At 45.5% G+C, this 16,177-nt stretch overlaps 1 protein-coding gene across 1 annotated transcript in view; it reads left to right on the top strand.

Moving 5' to 3' along the window:
- The first annotated feature begins 347 nt into the window (after positions 1–347).
- The window catches only part of Ttl (tubulin tyrosine ligase), a 31,775-nt gene continuing 15,945 nt past the window's right edge, over positions 348–16,177 (top strand). Inside the window, exons 1-3 of the mRNA XM_041670793.1 lie at positions 348–683; positions 3,465–3,543; positions 15,496–15,728. Of these exons, the coding sequence (XP_041526727.1) occupies positions 527–683; positions 3,465–3,543; positions 15,496–15,728 (469 nt within the window). The 5' untranslated portion in view covers positions 348–526. The remainder of the gene's footprint in view (positions 684–3,464; positions 3,544–15,495; positions 15,729–16,177) is intronic.

Raw genomic sequence — 16,177 nt, 5'->3', positions numbered from 1 at the left:
CCAGGGCTTGGGGCTGGCTAATCAAGCACTCTACCATCCCCTGCCTGGATCTTTTGTTTTCACCCATCAAATCTGATTTTGAACTAGGTGGGAGAGCCAGACAGACTGCGGAAAGGGATATTTGCAGGCTATGACCCGGGCACAGCTGGAATCATTCCCCTCTGTTTCTCCACCGCACTTCGCGTGTACTGCAACCACACCTGCGCCCCACGCCACTGGCACCCCAGCAGAGCGGCGGCCACCCTGGGGCGGGCCCTGCACCCGAGCTCCAGCCGCAGCGGCCGGCAGACCTGCCCCGAGCGCCGCGCGGAATCACGGTCGTGGGCGGGGCGCCGGCGGTGGGCGCGGCGTCCGGGTGGCGCTAGCCACTCGGGCGGGCGGTGGCGCGGGAGCCCAGGGCCGGCGCTGAGGGGACCCGGAGGCGCGGCTCCGGAGCTAGGGAGACGGCTGGGGTTGGGGCAGCGACCACGCTGGGCCGCCGTGCCTTGTACTCGTGCGGCGGCTGCGAGTCGCGCGGCCCATCACTATGTACACCTTCGTGGTGCGCGATGAGAATAGCAGCGTCTACGCCGAGGTCTCCCGGCTGCTGCTGGCCACCGGCCACTGGAAGAGGCTACGGCGGGACAACCCCAGGTTCAACTTGATGCTGGGCGAGAGGAACCGGCTGCCCTTCGGGAGATTGGGTGAGCCTTTCCCTCGTGGCCGCTGCGCGCACGGCCCCGGGAAGCCAGCGCTTTTGTTTTTAAGGTCATTAATCTTCTCTAGGCGCTTGCTTGCTCTGGCAGATCTAAAATGGATCCAGCAAGAACTAAACCCATAGCTGGATTCGGAACGGAGCCTCGGTGCGGGTGCCCTGGCTGCTGACAGTGACCTAGCCCTGCACCCGAAGTGTCGGAGTGTCGGCCTCGTCCCCCAGCCTCCCTGCGCCCGCTGCAGTCATCTTGCAGCTTTGCGCCACCGAGCATTCAGCCTTGTGCGGTGTGGGTGTGGAGGGGGAGTTGTCGTTGTCGAACCCCCAGCGGCTTGTGCTACCGGGAGGCCCAGGAAATTTGGGAAAGACTCACTGAGTAACCTAAAGCGGGGTGGGGGAGTGTGGGAGTGCAGAGGTGTTCCATTTCAGACCTTTTTAGCTGCACTAAAAGTGTGCATTTGCAACTGTGCGACTAATGATGGTTTTTACAGGAGTTTGGATGGCCTTTGGTCTCCTCATCCACATGAAGCTGGCTTGGTACCACTTCATTCCCATACTTTCCTGCAAGAAGGGACAGCGACTCCCGTTTAAATGACGTAATCTAGAAGTTGTCCAGATGGGTTCAACTAGCATCCCACAGACTTGAGCCTGCTCTCACGGGTCCTTCACTGCACAGTCATCTGGGGGAGGACCTGCCTCTCTCTGGGTTGCTGGTTCTTTTTGCAAAAACTCACTTGGGGATGGAGTCGGTTGTATTCCAAGGACAGAAGGGGAGAATTGATAGCAGAGAAGAGGCGACTCTACCTTGGAGGGTACCCTAGAGAGGGGAGCGTTTTTCAGAAATAGGTGTGGTCAGAGATAGGTGAGACTAGACTGAAAGCAGGCCCGTTTGGAGTTAACTGGCTATTTGGCAAGCTTGTTTAAGGCTCGTTACAGCCCCATCAAGATGTGGTGGCTTGAAGGATGAAGTACATTAAGGCTTACCCTTACTGAAATAGTTCAGGGACAACTTTTCATTGTTATACAAGTTTACACTGTAGCAAGGTGACTCCAGGGAGTGACTGGTTGGAAGCCTCAGAAATCTCAGCATAGACACGGGCTTGTTAATCAAATACCCCTGGAAGGGCTCAGCAAAGAAAATCCCCCAAAACTAACTTCCCCAGAAGGAGTACAGGAACAACTACTGGAGGTCCCTCTTGGCTTTGTCACTTCCCTTCCTGACTTCCCTTCCGCTTGGCACTTGGCAATGCCTGATGGTACGAGCCTAGGTAGAGTCTTGGTATTGAGAACACACCTAAAGACTCTGCTCAGACTGGGGCAGGAGTAGGTGGCCTTGCTGCTACGGTGACAAATGAAACCCTTTGTGATCCTGGTCCTGAGAAGGCAGCACATACTTACCAGATGGCCAGCAACATTTTATTTTTAGGGAAAAGAAGGGTGCATCCTCTTAACTAAAATGGTTCTGCACCCTCACTGTTGTGAGTATTTACTTTGTGTCTAAAATGGGCTGCATGAAAAGAAAGGAGAAAGCAGAGTCATGTTCAGCACTGGAAGCCAGGGCCAATGGGATGAGGAGGTACCCGGTCAACAGTGTATTGGACCTGTCTTCCCCAGGTCAACTGTGAAAACCAGATACTGTCTGAAAGGTCTGACTTGGTTATGTGCCATGGTTGGATTAATTATTGTTACTCCTGACACCAACTCAGCGTCTCTTTTTTAAATCTTACCTTTTGTTACCAGAAATGCAAAGCATTTTGATAGGAGTTAATTTTTTAAATAAAATGTATTTTTTGTTGTTTCATTTTATCTCTTTTTGTTTGTTTTTGAAATGGTTTCTCTGTGTAGCTTTGGAGCCTGTCCTGGAACTCACTCTGTAGACCAGGCTGGACTTGAATGCACAGAGATCCTCCTACCTTTGCCTCCTGAGTGCTGGGATTAAAGGTGTGCACAACCACCGCCTGGCCATATCATTTTATTTCTAATTTTTATCTTCATTTATTTCACTTCATCTTTTATGATGCTGGGGATTGAACCTGTGGCCTCATATGTGGTGATGATGCACTGTACTCCAAGCTTCCTGTTGTGGTTTTAGAAAGGCTTTTGTAAGCCGGGCGGTGGTGGCGCACGCCTTTAATCCCAGCACTCTGGAGGCAGAGGCAGGTGGATCTCTGTGAGTTTGAGGCCAGCCTGGTCTGCAAGAGCTAGTTCCAGGACAGGAACCAAAAGCCATGGAGAAACCCTGTCTCGAAAAATCAAAAAAAAAAAAAAAAAAAAAAAAGAAAGGCTTTTGTAGTAAGAGCTATTGAAATGTTTCCTTGTGAATAGTGCAAAGAAGTTCTCAGGGCTCCAACATTGCCTCGAGGCCTTTCTGCTACTGTCCTTCACTTCTTAGTGGCTTCTAGAAGCTCCTGGAGGTAGATGTGCTGTCTGCTGCCTTCTTTGATGTTTGGGGAAAGTGAGGTTGGGATGGATGTGTGGCTGTATGCAAGTAGCCTTGCTCAGCGGGTTACAGGCCTAGGTGTGTTCAGCTAAGAGAGAGCTATGTTAGGACCAAGGAGAAATGAAAAAAAAAAAAAGAAGGAAGGCAGCCACATCCCAGCGGACCTGCATGTCAGTGTTGCTGTTGCGGGATTGACGGTAGGATAGTGAGGGTAAGAGGGACCTTGGGACACAGAAGGAAAGCTGGGCCTGACACACCTGTTCTGCACACTGCTCCTGACGCTGTCGTCTGCACCTGCTCCCTTTCCATTCTGAGCCTCTTCTTTCCTCGTAGGTCACGAGCCCGGGCTGGCACAGCTGGTGAATTACTACAGGGGGGCGGACAAACTGTGCCGAAAAGCTTCCTTAGTGAAGTAAGTGTTCCCCAAGACCTCCATTTTTGGTGTTTCTATAAAATGATTTCAGCTGTCATCCTGAAGCACTTAGGCCAAGATAATGGATTATTTTAAGTGTGTGTGTGTGTGTGTGGGGGGGGGTGTACTGTTTTCAAAGTCAACAGGAATCAGGGCTGTGGGCTCTTCTAGGTGGCTTTGGTTACAGTTTAAGGCGTTGCTGTGTATGACTTGCTAAAGCCTGCCTGTCTCCTAGGTGAGGCTCCCTAGAAGCAGAGCCCGGCTCTCCGGAAGGGGGGTTCTAATGTCAGTGATGTCTTGTAAGAGACTCAAGGCAGACCCATCTGCACACGAGGGAGCAGAGTGAGTTGAGAGGTAGTTTAGCTGAAGCCCTCCCCCAGTGCTCTGGGGCGGTGTCACCTCAGAGCTGTCACACTTGAAGCAAGGTGACCCATCAGTCGATGTGTCAGTCATGAGCAGTTCCTCTTTTTCTTGGCGTTTGCTCACCTAGAAGCTTTCCCATGCTCTCTTCTTGTGGGGAAGGGGCTGGGGCAGAGGCTACGTTGCCAAGCATTTGTGGTCCCTGGAGAAGGTTGTGCAAGCCTCCTCAGAAGACTCTCAAGCAGCTGGGTTGGTGCTCAGAAGATACTCACAGGAGTGCAACAACCATCCTCTCTGAGCTCCTGGGGTATAACTAGATAGCACAAGCGTGGTCTTGTAAGGTGGAAGAATTCAGCAGTATAGAGTGGTTAGCTGCTTGGGATTAATCTCAGCTCTTTGAGGAATCTAATTAGTGGGTAAATCTCCTCGCCCCTCAAGCCTGAATACCTCCCTCACAAAGCAATTGTGAGGGTTAAACTAGGCGACTGGGTAAGTGGATGCAGCACAAGGGCCTGCTTCACGCTGATATTTGTGCTTTAACTTCCTTCTCTGTAAGTGCAATGGTTGTACCTAACTGCAACTCTGGTCGTCAATGCTGTCATGTTCACGCAGAAGCTCTCAGTCTGGTCCCTAAGATCAGGGCTATAGTAGGTCTCCTGGACTCTTTCTCTGCAGTTTGTAAATGTGTATGAATAGTCAACAAGCCTTCACATAGAGACGCTAGGAGATGGGATCCAACACAAAATGCTCTTTTTCCTTGCTAATGTTTCTTTTGTACCTAAGAGATCGAGTGTGTATGGTTACATCTCTGTTTTTCTTTGGATGTGGTGTTTCTGGTGTCTTTCCTGTCTCTCTTCTCTGGGATGGGTTTTCATGAGTTAGCAGTAACTCCTAAAAGAGAGTGAGGCTTCCTAAAGTCTTTGCATGATGTGTTTGTTTGTTTGTTTTAGACATGGTTTCTCTGTGTTATGGCTCTGCCTGTATGAACTCATTTTATAGACCAGGCTGACCTTGAATTCACAGAGATCCCTTTGCTCCTGTCCTGCCTCCCCAGTGCTGGAATTAAAGGTGTGTGCTGCCACTACCTGGCTAATGTGTTCTTTTTATGTCTAGGATGTAAATGACCAGGTCTGGAGAGATGGCTCAGGAGTTAAGAACACACATATTGCCCTTCCAGAGGAGCTGTGTTAGGATCCCAGCACTCACGATACGCAGCTCACAACTGCCTCTGACTAGCTCACCTGGCTGCTGTGGGCACCCACACTCTTCGGAATGTGAACATGCCCGCACAGAATCATAAAGACAAAAGTAGAATTTTGCTTTTATAAGTAGGAAGCAGAGGATGCTATAAAAATAATAGTGTTTTTGCATATTTGCATATTCAATACCTGTAATGAGTCAGAGAATACAGGACTGGAGTCATGACCAGGTCTACTACCTTGGACAGCGCCACCCTGAATCCCAGGGCTTACAAGGTGATGAGAATACCCCTCCCATCTCCAATGACATCTTGTAAATGGTGACTGTTGTCACCTTCAGCAGCAGCTTCCTTGTTCTCTAAGGGTTCTGCCAGGGGCTGTAGCAATTCCAGGAGCCGCTGGCCTCCTTCTGCAGTGTGTTTGCCTGTAGTGACTGCATGGTGTGGAGGGATGCTGGACAGTTAGATGGTGAGCGCTCTCATTTTGTGGCATAGACTGGACCTGTGAAGTGGGGGTATCAGCTGTAGGTTCCAAGGCCACAGCAGTTCATACTGAGCCAGGAGGGTTCCGGTCTGTACAAATAGATCAGTCTGGCCAGGCATGCCTGAGAGGGCTTCCCAGAACCTTGACATGGTTCTGTGCTGAATTTTGGACAGCCTGTACCTTCTTCCCACTGCTTCAGGGAGTGCCAGAAATTCTCGAAGAACCCATGACCACAGCCTAGAGCCCTTGAAAGCCTTTTTTATCTTCTGGCAGGGTGGCAGGCTTTTCCCCTTCTGAGCATCACTCCCTTGCAGCTGTGGATAAACCTACACTTGCACAGTGTTTCCCGAACAGGCTGCTAAAGGAAGGGAAGAAATGCAGAGGACCTCACGCAGAGCTCAGCCGTGGCTCTGAACTGGAAGTTAGGGCTTCCAAACCAAGATCCTCTTACAAACCGGCACTGCCCAACGGAAAGAGGATGCTAGTCCCATGTGTAGCTTTAGACCTAAAACAGCAGGGATAAAGAACAGGTGCCGTCAAATCAATCTGTTTTATTTAAGCAAATAAATCCAAATTATGGGGGTGCTGAATAGTTTTATGTCAGCACGACACAAGATAAAGTCATCTGAGAGGAGGGTGCCACAAGTGAGAAAATGTCTCCATAAAATCTAGCTGTAGGGCATTTTCTTAATTAGTGATTGTTGGGGGAGGGCCCAGCCCATTGTGGGTGGGGCCATCCTTGGGCTGGTGGTCCTGGGTTGTATAAAAAAGCCAGCTGAGCAAGCCACGAGGTGCAAGCCAGCAAACAGCACCCCTGCATGGCCTCTGCATCAGCTCCTGCCTCCAGGATCCTGCCCTGTTTGAATTCCTACAGTCATTGCTTTGGATAATCTGTTCCATGGAACTGTGAGTGAAACAAACCCTTTTACCCCCAAGGTGTTTTTGTTCATGGTGTTTAATCACAGCAACAGTAACCACAACCAAGACAGTGGGGGTTAGGGTGCAGCTTGTTGGTAGAACACTCGCTTTTAATGTGCAAAGCTTTGGATTTGATCCCCAACATTATAAAAAGTAGCCCCCAGAAAAACCCACACCCTAATCTATATTGCCTTTTTGATGTGTTATTAATATAAAAGAAATGAATTATACTTTTCTCATTCTAAATCTTCAAAGTCTGATATGTATTTTATGCTTGTATCTTGTCTTAGTTCAGAGGTTCCATTTTCACTGGAAACCCTTTATCTGAATTTAGATTTCAGAAAACTATGGTTGAAAAGTAGATTTAGAACTGGGAATGCAGTTCTGTAGGTAGTGTGTCCACCTCATAGGCTTAACAGAGTCCCAAGGAGGCCAGCCTGGATTACATGAAAGTTTGTCTCACACACATACACACACACACACACACACACACCAAACAAACAAACAAACAAACAAAAAAGTAGATTTCCGTACCCAAGTTGTTCCAGTATATGTTCAAGATTCTTAATAGCTGGACCATCAAGCAAATCTTTCCATTAATAGTCATATATATGTTGTCAAAATGGATTAATTTTTAAAAAAACGTTGGCTTGGATTCTAAGCGAAAACATATCAGTGGTGCAGCTGGGCGGTGGTGGAGGGAGGCAGAGGCAGGTAAATCTCTGTGAGTTTGAGGCCAGCTTGGTCCACAGAGCGAGTTCCAGGACAGCTAGTGCTTCAAGACAGTGAATCTCTATCTTGAAAAAAACAACAACAAAAGCATATCATTTGAAAAAAAACATGTCTCCATTAACTAAATTCCAATTTTTGTCAAACCATTTTCTTAATATTGGGAGTCAGGTGGGGGTGGCACACGCCTTTAACCCCAGCACTTGGAAGGCAGAGGCAGGAGAATCTCTGTGAGTTCGAGGCCAGCCTGGTCTACAAGAGCTAGTTCCAGGACATGCTCCAAAAGTACAGAGAAACTCTGTCTCGAAAAACCAAAACCAAAACAAAACAAATTTTGAACTTATTTAACACATTGAAAAGTACCTTTAAGTTATGTTTGACATATTTTCAAATTTTTTAGTTTTTCAGCCAACATTCGCAATACCATTGCTAGTAAAAATCTTTTGCCTTTTTTGCATAATAAAATATATAAAATGATGATTATTAACGTGATATGAAATTGGAACACAAATTATATGTGTATGGTTAGATTACAAAGTCTTTTCTTTCTTGATCTACACATTTAGCTCATGTATGTATAGTATGAATATATGTGAGATTTTTATATAATACTGCCATTTAAAAATCAATGAATACTGAATGAAATAATGGCTTACTGGGTGAAAATAATGACTTGGCAAGTATTTCTACTTCAAGAACATAGGAATGAATTGGAGTTAATACAGGAAAATGCTTTCTGCTCCCCACCAAAGAGTGTTGACAGAGAATACTCATTAAGATCGCTGTCTTCTCTTTATTTTTTTTTTTCCTGAACTGGTGATTCATGTGACAAGATGTTTGCAAGTGTCTACTGAGCCAGTAGGGCAGCTGTAGCCATGATACTTTATCCAGAGTGGGCCTGGGGAAACAATGTGTCCAGTTTATCTCAGCAGGTGCAGGGAAGCAGATGTTTCCAGTAGCACCGTATGGTGGCATGAGGTGAAAAGGAGACCTCTGTCACCAACAGTAAAGCCACACTTTAACCCAGTCTCTGAAGTTGTGTCTCTTATGACAGAAACTCATTTTTTACATGTAGATGAAATTCTTTGACAGATGCAAAATATTAAAAGATGCCTGTGGGCTGGAGAGATGGCTCAGAGGTTAAGAGCACTGACTGCTCTTCCAGAGGTCCTGAGTTCAATTCCCAGCAACCACATGGTGGCTCACAACCATCTGTAATGAGATCTGCTGCCCTCTTCTGGTCTGCAGCATATATGTAGGGAAAATGCTGTATACATAATTAATAAATAAATCTTTTAAAAAAAGATGCCTGTATCATGGGTTCAACAAACATTATTTAGACTAGCCTTTGATAATTTTTTTTCATATAAGCTTACACAAAGCATTAATTGGGCAACATCTGCTTATATAATAATTTATATAAGGCTAAGAAAAACTTTAATATTTTTAAAATTTTCAATTAATTTTTGATGTTAGAGTTTGTAGCCAATGGCTACTTGGGGATTAACTATAAAACGAGAAAAATCTGTCATAGTTAGGGTTCCTATTGCTGTGATGAAGCACCATGACATAAGGCAGCTTGGGGGGAAAGGGTTTATTTGGTGTATGTGCCTGCATTGTGGTCTATCGTGGAAGATGTCAGGACAGGAACTCAAACAGGACAGGGACCTGAAGGCTGGAGCTGATGCAGAGACCATGGAGTGGTGCTGCTTACTGGTTTGCTCCTCATGATGTGCTCAGCCTGCTTATTTTTACAGAACTCAGAACTACCAGCCCAAGGGTGGCCCCACCCACAATGGACTGGGCCCGCCCCCATCAATCCCTAAGAAGATGCTCTACAGCCAGATCTTACCACGGGTGCATTTTCTCAGCTGAGGCGCCCTCCTCTCAGGTGATTCTGGCTTGTGTCAAGTTGACTTAAAACTGGCCAGCCCAATATCTTTTCAAACTTTTTTCCTTAAAATAATTTATTTCATCATCTGTCCATGTGCAGTGGTTTTCGTTCTGTGTAAGAATGGGAGCTATGTTATGGCCAGCTGTAGTTATAAATTTAGATCCTGTTAAGACGTTGTTGGCAGGCCAGGAAATATGTAGCTCAGATATAGAAGGCTTTCCTGGGGGAAGAAATGTTTAATGTTTTTGTTCAGGGATTGGTGAGGTAGTTCAGTGATTAAGAGCACACGCTGCCCTTTCAGGGGATGTAAGTTTGCTTGCCAGCTCCCAGAGGGCAGCTCACAACCATGTCTACCCTTCAGGTTAAGGGGAGCCTATGCTCTCCCCTGGCACATGCACTCCCATGTACACACACACACACACACACACACACTTAAATATATTAAAATAATTTAAAAAAAAATAATGCTTAGGTTAGGTACTTATGATCTCAACCACCGAAAGTATTGATTCTTTTTTTGACAGTGGAGGAAAAATTGTTCTTCAAATATTCTTTGCTGCAAATGTTGCCTTTACCAAACAGACTGCTTTTTCATTTTCCTGGGCCGTGAAGAGAGCAGTTGGCACTGCTGGCGAATCTGCAGCATGTCCTTTTCCAGGTGTTTCTCTTGCACTTCCAGTTTTCTCTTTACTCTCCTGGGCATTTCCTCAGCTTTGTGTCCCTCTTATTTCTTAATCATATACCTTTTTTAATTTTAAAATTGTCGATATTTACTTATTTTATGTGAATGAGTGTTTGATCTGCATGTGTGTGTGCCACATGCACATGGTGCTAAAGAGGTCAAAGAGTGTCAGATCCCCTGGAACTGGAGTTCCAAATGGTTGTGAACCAACATATGGGTGCTGAGAGCCAAACCCAGGTCCTCTGTGAGAATGGCAAATACTCTTCACCACTGAGCCATCTCTCCAGCCCCCCAATATTTATTTATTTATCTATCTATTTATTTCTTATGTATGCAATGTTCTGTCTGTATGCTTGCTGGCCAGAAGAGGGCACCAGATCTTATTACAGACGGCTGTGAGCCACCATATGTTTGCTGGGAATTGAACTCCGGACCTCTGGAAGAGCAGTCAGTGCTCTTAACCTCTGAGCCATCTCTCCAGCCCCAATATTTATTTATTTTTTTTAATTTATTTATTAATTAAGGATTTCTGCCTCATCCCCACAACCGCTTCCCATTTCCCTCCCCCTCCCCCGATCAAGTCCCCCCCCCCCTCATCTGCTCGAAGAGCAATCAGGGTTCCCTGACCTGTGGGAAGCCCAAGGACTGCCCACCTCTATCCAGGTCTCGTAAGGTGAGCATTCAAACTGCCTAGTCTCCCACAAAGCCAGTACGTGCAGTAGGATCAAAAACCCACTGCAATTGTTCTTGAATTCTCAGTATTCCTCATTCTCCGCTATGTTCAGCTAGTCCGGATTTATCCCATGCTTTTTCAGACCTAGGCCAGCTGGCCTTGGTGAGATCCCAATAGAACATCCCCATTGTCTTAGTGTGTGGGTGCACCCCTCGTGGTCCTGAGTTCCTTGCTCGTGCTCCGTCTCCTTCTGCTCCTGATTTGGACCTTGAGATTTCTGTCCGGTGCTCCCGTGTGGGTCTCTGTCTCTGTCTCCTTTCATCGCCTGATGAAGGTTAATATTCCTGAGGATGCCTATGTGTTTGTCTTTGGATTCACCTTATTTAGCTTCTCTAGGAACATGAATTATAGGCTCAATGTCCTTTATTTATGGCTAGAAACCAAATATGAGTGAGTACATCCCATGTTCCTCTTTTTGGGTCTGGCTTACCTCACTCAGGATAGTGTTTTCTATTTCCATCCATTTGTATGCAAAATTCAAGAAGTCCTTGTTTTTTACTGCTGAGTAATACTCTAATATGTATATATTCCATACTTTCTCCATCCATTCTTCCGTTGAAGGGCATCTAGGTTGTTTCCAGGTTCTGGCTATTACAAACAATGCTGCCATGAACATAGTTGAGCATATACTTTTGTTGTATGATAGGGCCTCTCTTGGGTATATTCCCAAGAGTGGTATTGCTGGATCCAGGGGTAGGTTGATCCCGAATTTCCTGAGAAACCGAAACACTGCTTTCCAGAGTGGTTGCACAAGTTTGCATTCCCACCAGCAATGGGTGAGTGTACCCCTTTCTCCACAACCTCTCCAGCAAAGGCTATCATTGGTGTTTTTTATTTTAGCCATTCTGACAGGTGTAAGGTGGTATCTTAAAGTTGTCTTGATTTGCATTTCCCTGATCGCTAAGGAAGTTGAGCTTGACCTTAAGTGTCTTTTGGCCATTTGAAGTTCTTCTGTTGAGAATTCTCTGTTCAGATCAGTGCCCCATTTTATAATTGGGTTGATTAGCCTTTTACGGTCTAGTTTCTTGAGTTCTTTATATATTTTGGAGATCAAACCTTTGTCAGTTGCAGGGTTGGTGAAGATCTTCTCCCAGTCAGTGGGTTGTCTTTTTGTCTTAGTGGCAGTGTCCTTTGCTTTACAGAAGCTTCTCAGCCTCAGGAAGTCCCATTTATTCAATGATGCCCTTAGTGTCTGTGCTGCTGGGGTTATACATAGGAAGTGGTCTCCTGTGCCCATGTGCTGTAGAGTACTTCCCACTTTCTCTTCTATCAGGTTCAGTGTGTTCGGACTGATATTGAGGTCTTTAATCCATTTGGATTTGAGTTTTGTGCATGGTGATAGATATGGATCTATTTTCATTCTTCTACAGATTGACATCCAGTTTTGCCAGCACCATTTGTTGAAGATGCTCTCTTTTTTCCATTGTATACTTTTAGCTCCTTTATCGAAGATCAGGTGTTCATAGGTTTGTGGGTTAATGTCAGGGTCTTCTATTCGATTCCATTGGTCGACTTCTCTGTTTTTATGCCAATACCAAGCTGTTTTCAATACTGTAGCTCTGTAATAGAGTTTGAAGTCAGGGATGGTAATGCCTCCAGACAATCCTTTATTGTATAAGATTGTTTTGGCTATCCTGGGTTTTTTGTTTTTCCATATAAAGTTGATTATTGTCTTCTCCAGATCTGTGAAGAATTTTGATGGGATTTTGATGGGGATTGCATTGAATCTATAGATTGCTTTTGGTAGAATTGCCATTTTTACTATGTTGATCCTCCCAATCCAAGAGCAAGGGAGGTCTTTCCATTTTCTGGTGTCTTCTTCAATTTCTTTCTTCAAAGACTTATAGTTCTTGTCAAGTAGATCTTTCACTTCCTTGGTCAGGGTTACCCCAAGGTATTTTATGCTATTTGTGGCTATCGTGAAAGGTGATGCTTCTCTGATTTCCCTCTCTGCTTCCTTATCCTTGGTGTATAGGAAGGCAACTGATTTTTTGGAGTTGATCTTGTATCCTGCCACGTTACTAAAGCTGTTTATCAGCTGTAGGAGTTCTTTGGTAGAATTTTTGGGGTCGCTTATGTACACTATCATATCATCTGCAAATAACGAAAGCTTAACTTCTTCCTTTCCAATACGAATCCCCTTGATCTCCTTATGTTGTCTTATTGCTATTGCTAGAATTTCAAGCACTATATTGAAGAGGTATGGAGAGAGTGGACATCCTTGTCGTGTTCCTGATTTTAGTGGGATGGCTTTGAGTTTTTCTCCGTTTAATTTAATGTTAGCTGTTGGCTTGCTGTAAATAGCTTTTATTATATTTAGGTAGGACCCTTGTATCCCTATTCTCTCCAAGACCTTTATCATAAAGGGGTGTTGAATTTTGTCGAATGCTTTTTCAGCATCTAGTGAAATGATCATATGGTTTTTTTCTTTCAGTTTATTTATATGGTGGATTACATTGATAGATTTGCGTATGTTGAACCAGCCCTGCATCTCTGGGATGAAGCCTACTTGATCATAATGGATAATTTTTCTTATGTGTTCTTGGATTCGGTTTGCCACCAATATTTATTTTTTAAACTAGAAAAATGACCACATTCCACCTTAGATACCCCTCGTGGTCCACATAACTAGCCTTCCTCACTGTATGGTAAACCATTTCCTCCGTGCACAGGGACAAAGCATTGCTTGAGCTGAATTAATCTCTTGTTCCTGGATGGAACAGTGATGCTTCTGTGTGAGCTCCTGGGAACGCCACCCACGTGTGAAGAATACCGATGTGTGACCTGAGTGTTGCAGTGCAGTACTAAAGGAAATGCTAGCCTGCTCAATCAATACAGGTGTACTTACTGGAAAAACATTAGCACAGTGCATTTGTTTTCTGATTAAAATTAGATATAGTTCATAGTTTACTTCCTGAGTCTTACTGGCCACCATTCAAATGCTCACTGGTTGTACGTGACCCTGATGACCGTACAGGACAGTGGCGCAGGGGTAGAGTTCATCCAGGGAGCTAGAAGCTTGTTGGTTTATATTTCTTAGTTTTTTTGGATTGAAGAAACTTTCAAATCCTATTTGTTGTTAAAATGGCTTTATTTAAAATCTCTCTCTCTCTCTCTCTCTCTCTCTGTGTGTGTGTGTGTGTGTGTGTGTGTGTGTGTGTGTGTGTGTGTATGAGTATTTGGGAATGTGCTAATAACCATGTGTATGGAGGCCAGAGAGTAACCTCAGGCCTCAGGTGTCAAACTTAAGTACTATCCAGGCATGGAGGCGCAGGCCTTTAATCCCAGTACTTGTGAGGCAGAGGCAGGTGGATTTCTATGTATTCAAGACCAGCCTGACCCACGGAATGAGTTCCAGGAGAGCCAGGGGTGCACAGAGAAACCCTGTCTCGAAAAACGAAAAGTGTTTTGAGACTGGCTATCCGGCTCTGGGATCCCAGCGCACATCACAGCGTGCGGCCTTCCATGCACCAGGCCTCACACGCCTGCGCCGCAAGCGCTTTACCCAGCCATTTTTTTAAATCTTAATTTAAAATGTTGTTTTTGCTATTTGCTCAGACTGGACTTTGTAGGGAAATCTTGATATAGAACTCACATAAGCAGTTCTGTTCTAGGTAGAAGAGAGCATGCAGCCCCAGGAGGCCTGTCTTTGTCCTGGTTAGACCTTGACCATTCAGACCTGGGGATAGGGTTAATGTTAGGACCTGGGAGTTTGGAGTTTGCATCCTGGATGGGCCTTGCACACGTGTAATGTGGGAACTTCACATCTCGTTGACTCAGTTTTTTGTTTGGAACAGGTTCTCAAAGCCCCAGTTCTGGAGTGGCTGGAGAGCTGGTGCAGTAGGAAGCCCTCACGTTTATGCTCCCTGCCCAGGGCCTGACTGTTTTCTGTGGTGTTATCTCATTCTGAGAGCAGAAGGCATTTCCCTGGGTCCTCTCCTGTCCTGTGTCCCATCGGAAGGAGTCCTTCTTTATTCTGCCAGGATAACAGCCTGAGATAAAAGCAAGAAATAAAGAACTTAGCCGGGCGATGGTGGCGCACGCCTTTAATCCCAGCACTCGGGAGGCAGAGGCAGGCGGATCTCTGTGAGTTCGAGACCAGCCTGGTCTACAAGAGCTAGTTCCAGGACAGACTCCAAAGCCTGTCTCGAAAAAAAAAACAAAACAAAAAAATAAAAATAAAAAAATAAATAAAGAACTTAAACACAGTGACAATTTAGACTGAGTAATTAATTAGATTTAATAGTTTTTCTCCCCTAGATTTTTCAGCTGCACCAAGATAGTATTTTTGCTAGTTATCCAAATATTTTTCTGTTCTTTTCTCTCTCTCTCTCTCTCTCTCTCTCTCTCTCTCTTTCTTTTAGTGTAGACAAGGTTGGCCTTGTACTCTAGAGATCCATCTGCCTCTGCCTCCCAGAGCCAGCATTAAAGGGCTGCTCCCATTTTTATTTGGATCTAGCTAGTATAACATATTAGTTGAAACACCTTTCAGTTTAGGGTTGCATTGAGTTTTTATAGAGATACATTTAAAACTAGTTCAATTCTGAGCCTTGTGGGGATTTGCTGTTGTTTTGTTTTTGTTTGTCTCGAGCGAGGGTCTGTCGTAGTTCATGCTGGTCTCTAGACCTTGAACTTCCAACCTCCCTTCTTATACCCCTCAAATACTAGGATTATAGGCATGCACCACCGAGTCTGGAGTATTTGATGCTGAGGATTAAACCGAGTGTCCTATACTCCCAGCCTGCCATGAGCCTTTGAATTAACCAGGATGTGGCTTTGGAGCCATGCCAGACAGTGTGATGCATTGGAGGCCTGACCTTCCAGCCTAAGAGCAAATAGAGAGGAAACCAGACTGGGTGTTGGCTTCTGGAGAAGCTTAGGGGGGAAGCAACAGCCTTTCTGAGCAAGGTGACATCTCTCTGGGAACAGAGACTGATCCTCTGTCATCTGCCAGGCTAGTCAAGACCAGTCCCGAGCTGTGTGAGTCCTGCACATGGTTCCCTGAGTCCTATGTGATTTATCCAACTAACCTCAAGACACCGGTCGCTCCCGCGCAGAATGGCATCCAGCTTCCGGTCAGTAACACCAGGACGGATGAGAGAGAATTCTTCCTGGCTTCTTATAACAGAAAGAAAGAGGATGGAGAAGGCAATGTGTGGATTGCAAAGTCATCAGCTGGTGCCAAGGGTAAGTTACCATTGCCACCCTGTCACTTGTGGGATGCTCTTCAGCATCCTGCAGTGGCAGGCTGGGTTTTAAGGATGTATTTATTCCTTTGTTTTGAGAGTGGCACGTATGCCAAGCTGTGCATGTTGAGGTCAGCATATCCTTCAGGAGCTGGTTCTCTCCTTCCGCCTTATGGGTCCCAGGGACTGAATTTAGATTGTTAGGGTTCACAGCAAACGCCTTTACCCACTGGGCCATTTCACAGGCCCTGACTGATGTATTAGATGAGTGGCCTCACTCAGTCATCACAGTCAGAGACCATGTCCAGTTTTTATTTCTAGAAAACAATTTTTTTTTTGAAAGAGGGTCTCATGGAACCTTAGACTGGCCTCAAACTCTCATAAGTGGCCGAGAATGACCTGAAACTCTTGATCTTGCTGTTCTTGTCTATCTGAGTGCTAGGATTACAG

This window comes from Microtus oregoni, unplaced genomic scaffold, assembly GCF_018167655.1.
Source record: "Microtus oregoni isolate MIOR12 unplaced genomic scaffold, Mior012 000020F_ref0000438, whole genome shotgun sequence".
Lineage (NCBI taxonomy): Eukaryota > Metazoa > Chordata > Mammalia > Rodentia > Cricetidae > Microtus > Microtus oregoni.
The sequence above is the reverse complement of the archived record's forward strand: the minus strand, read 5'-3'. Positions and strand labels throughout refer to the sequence as shown.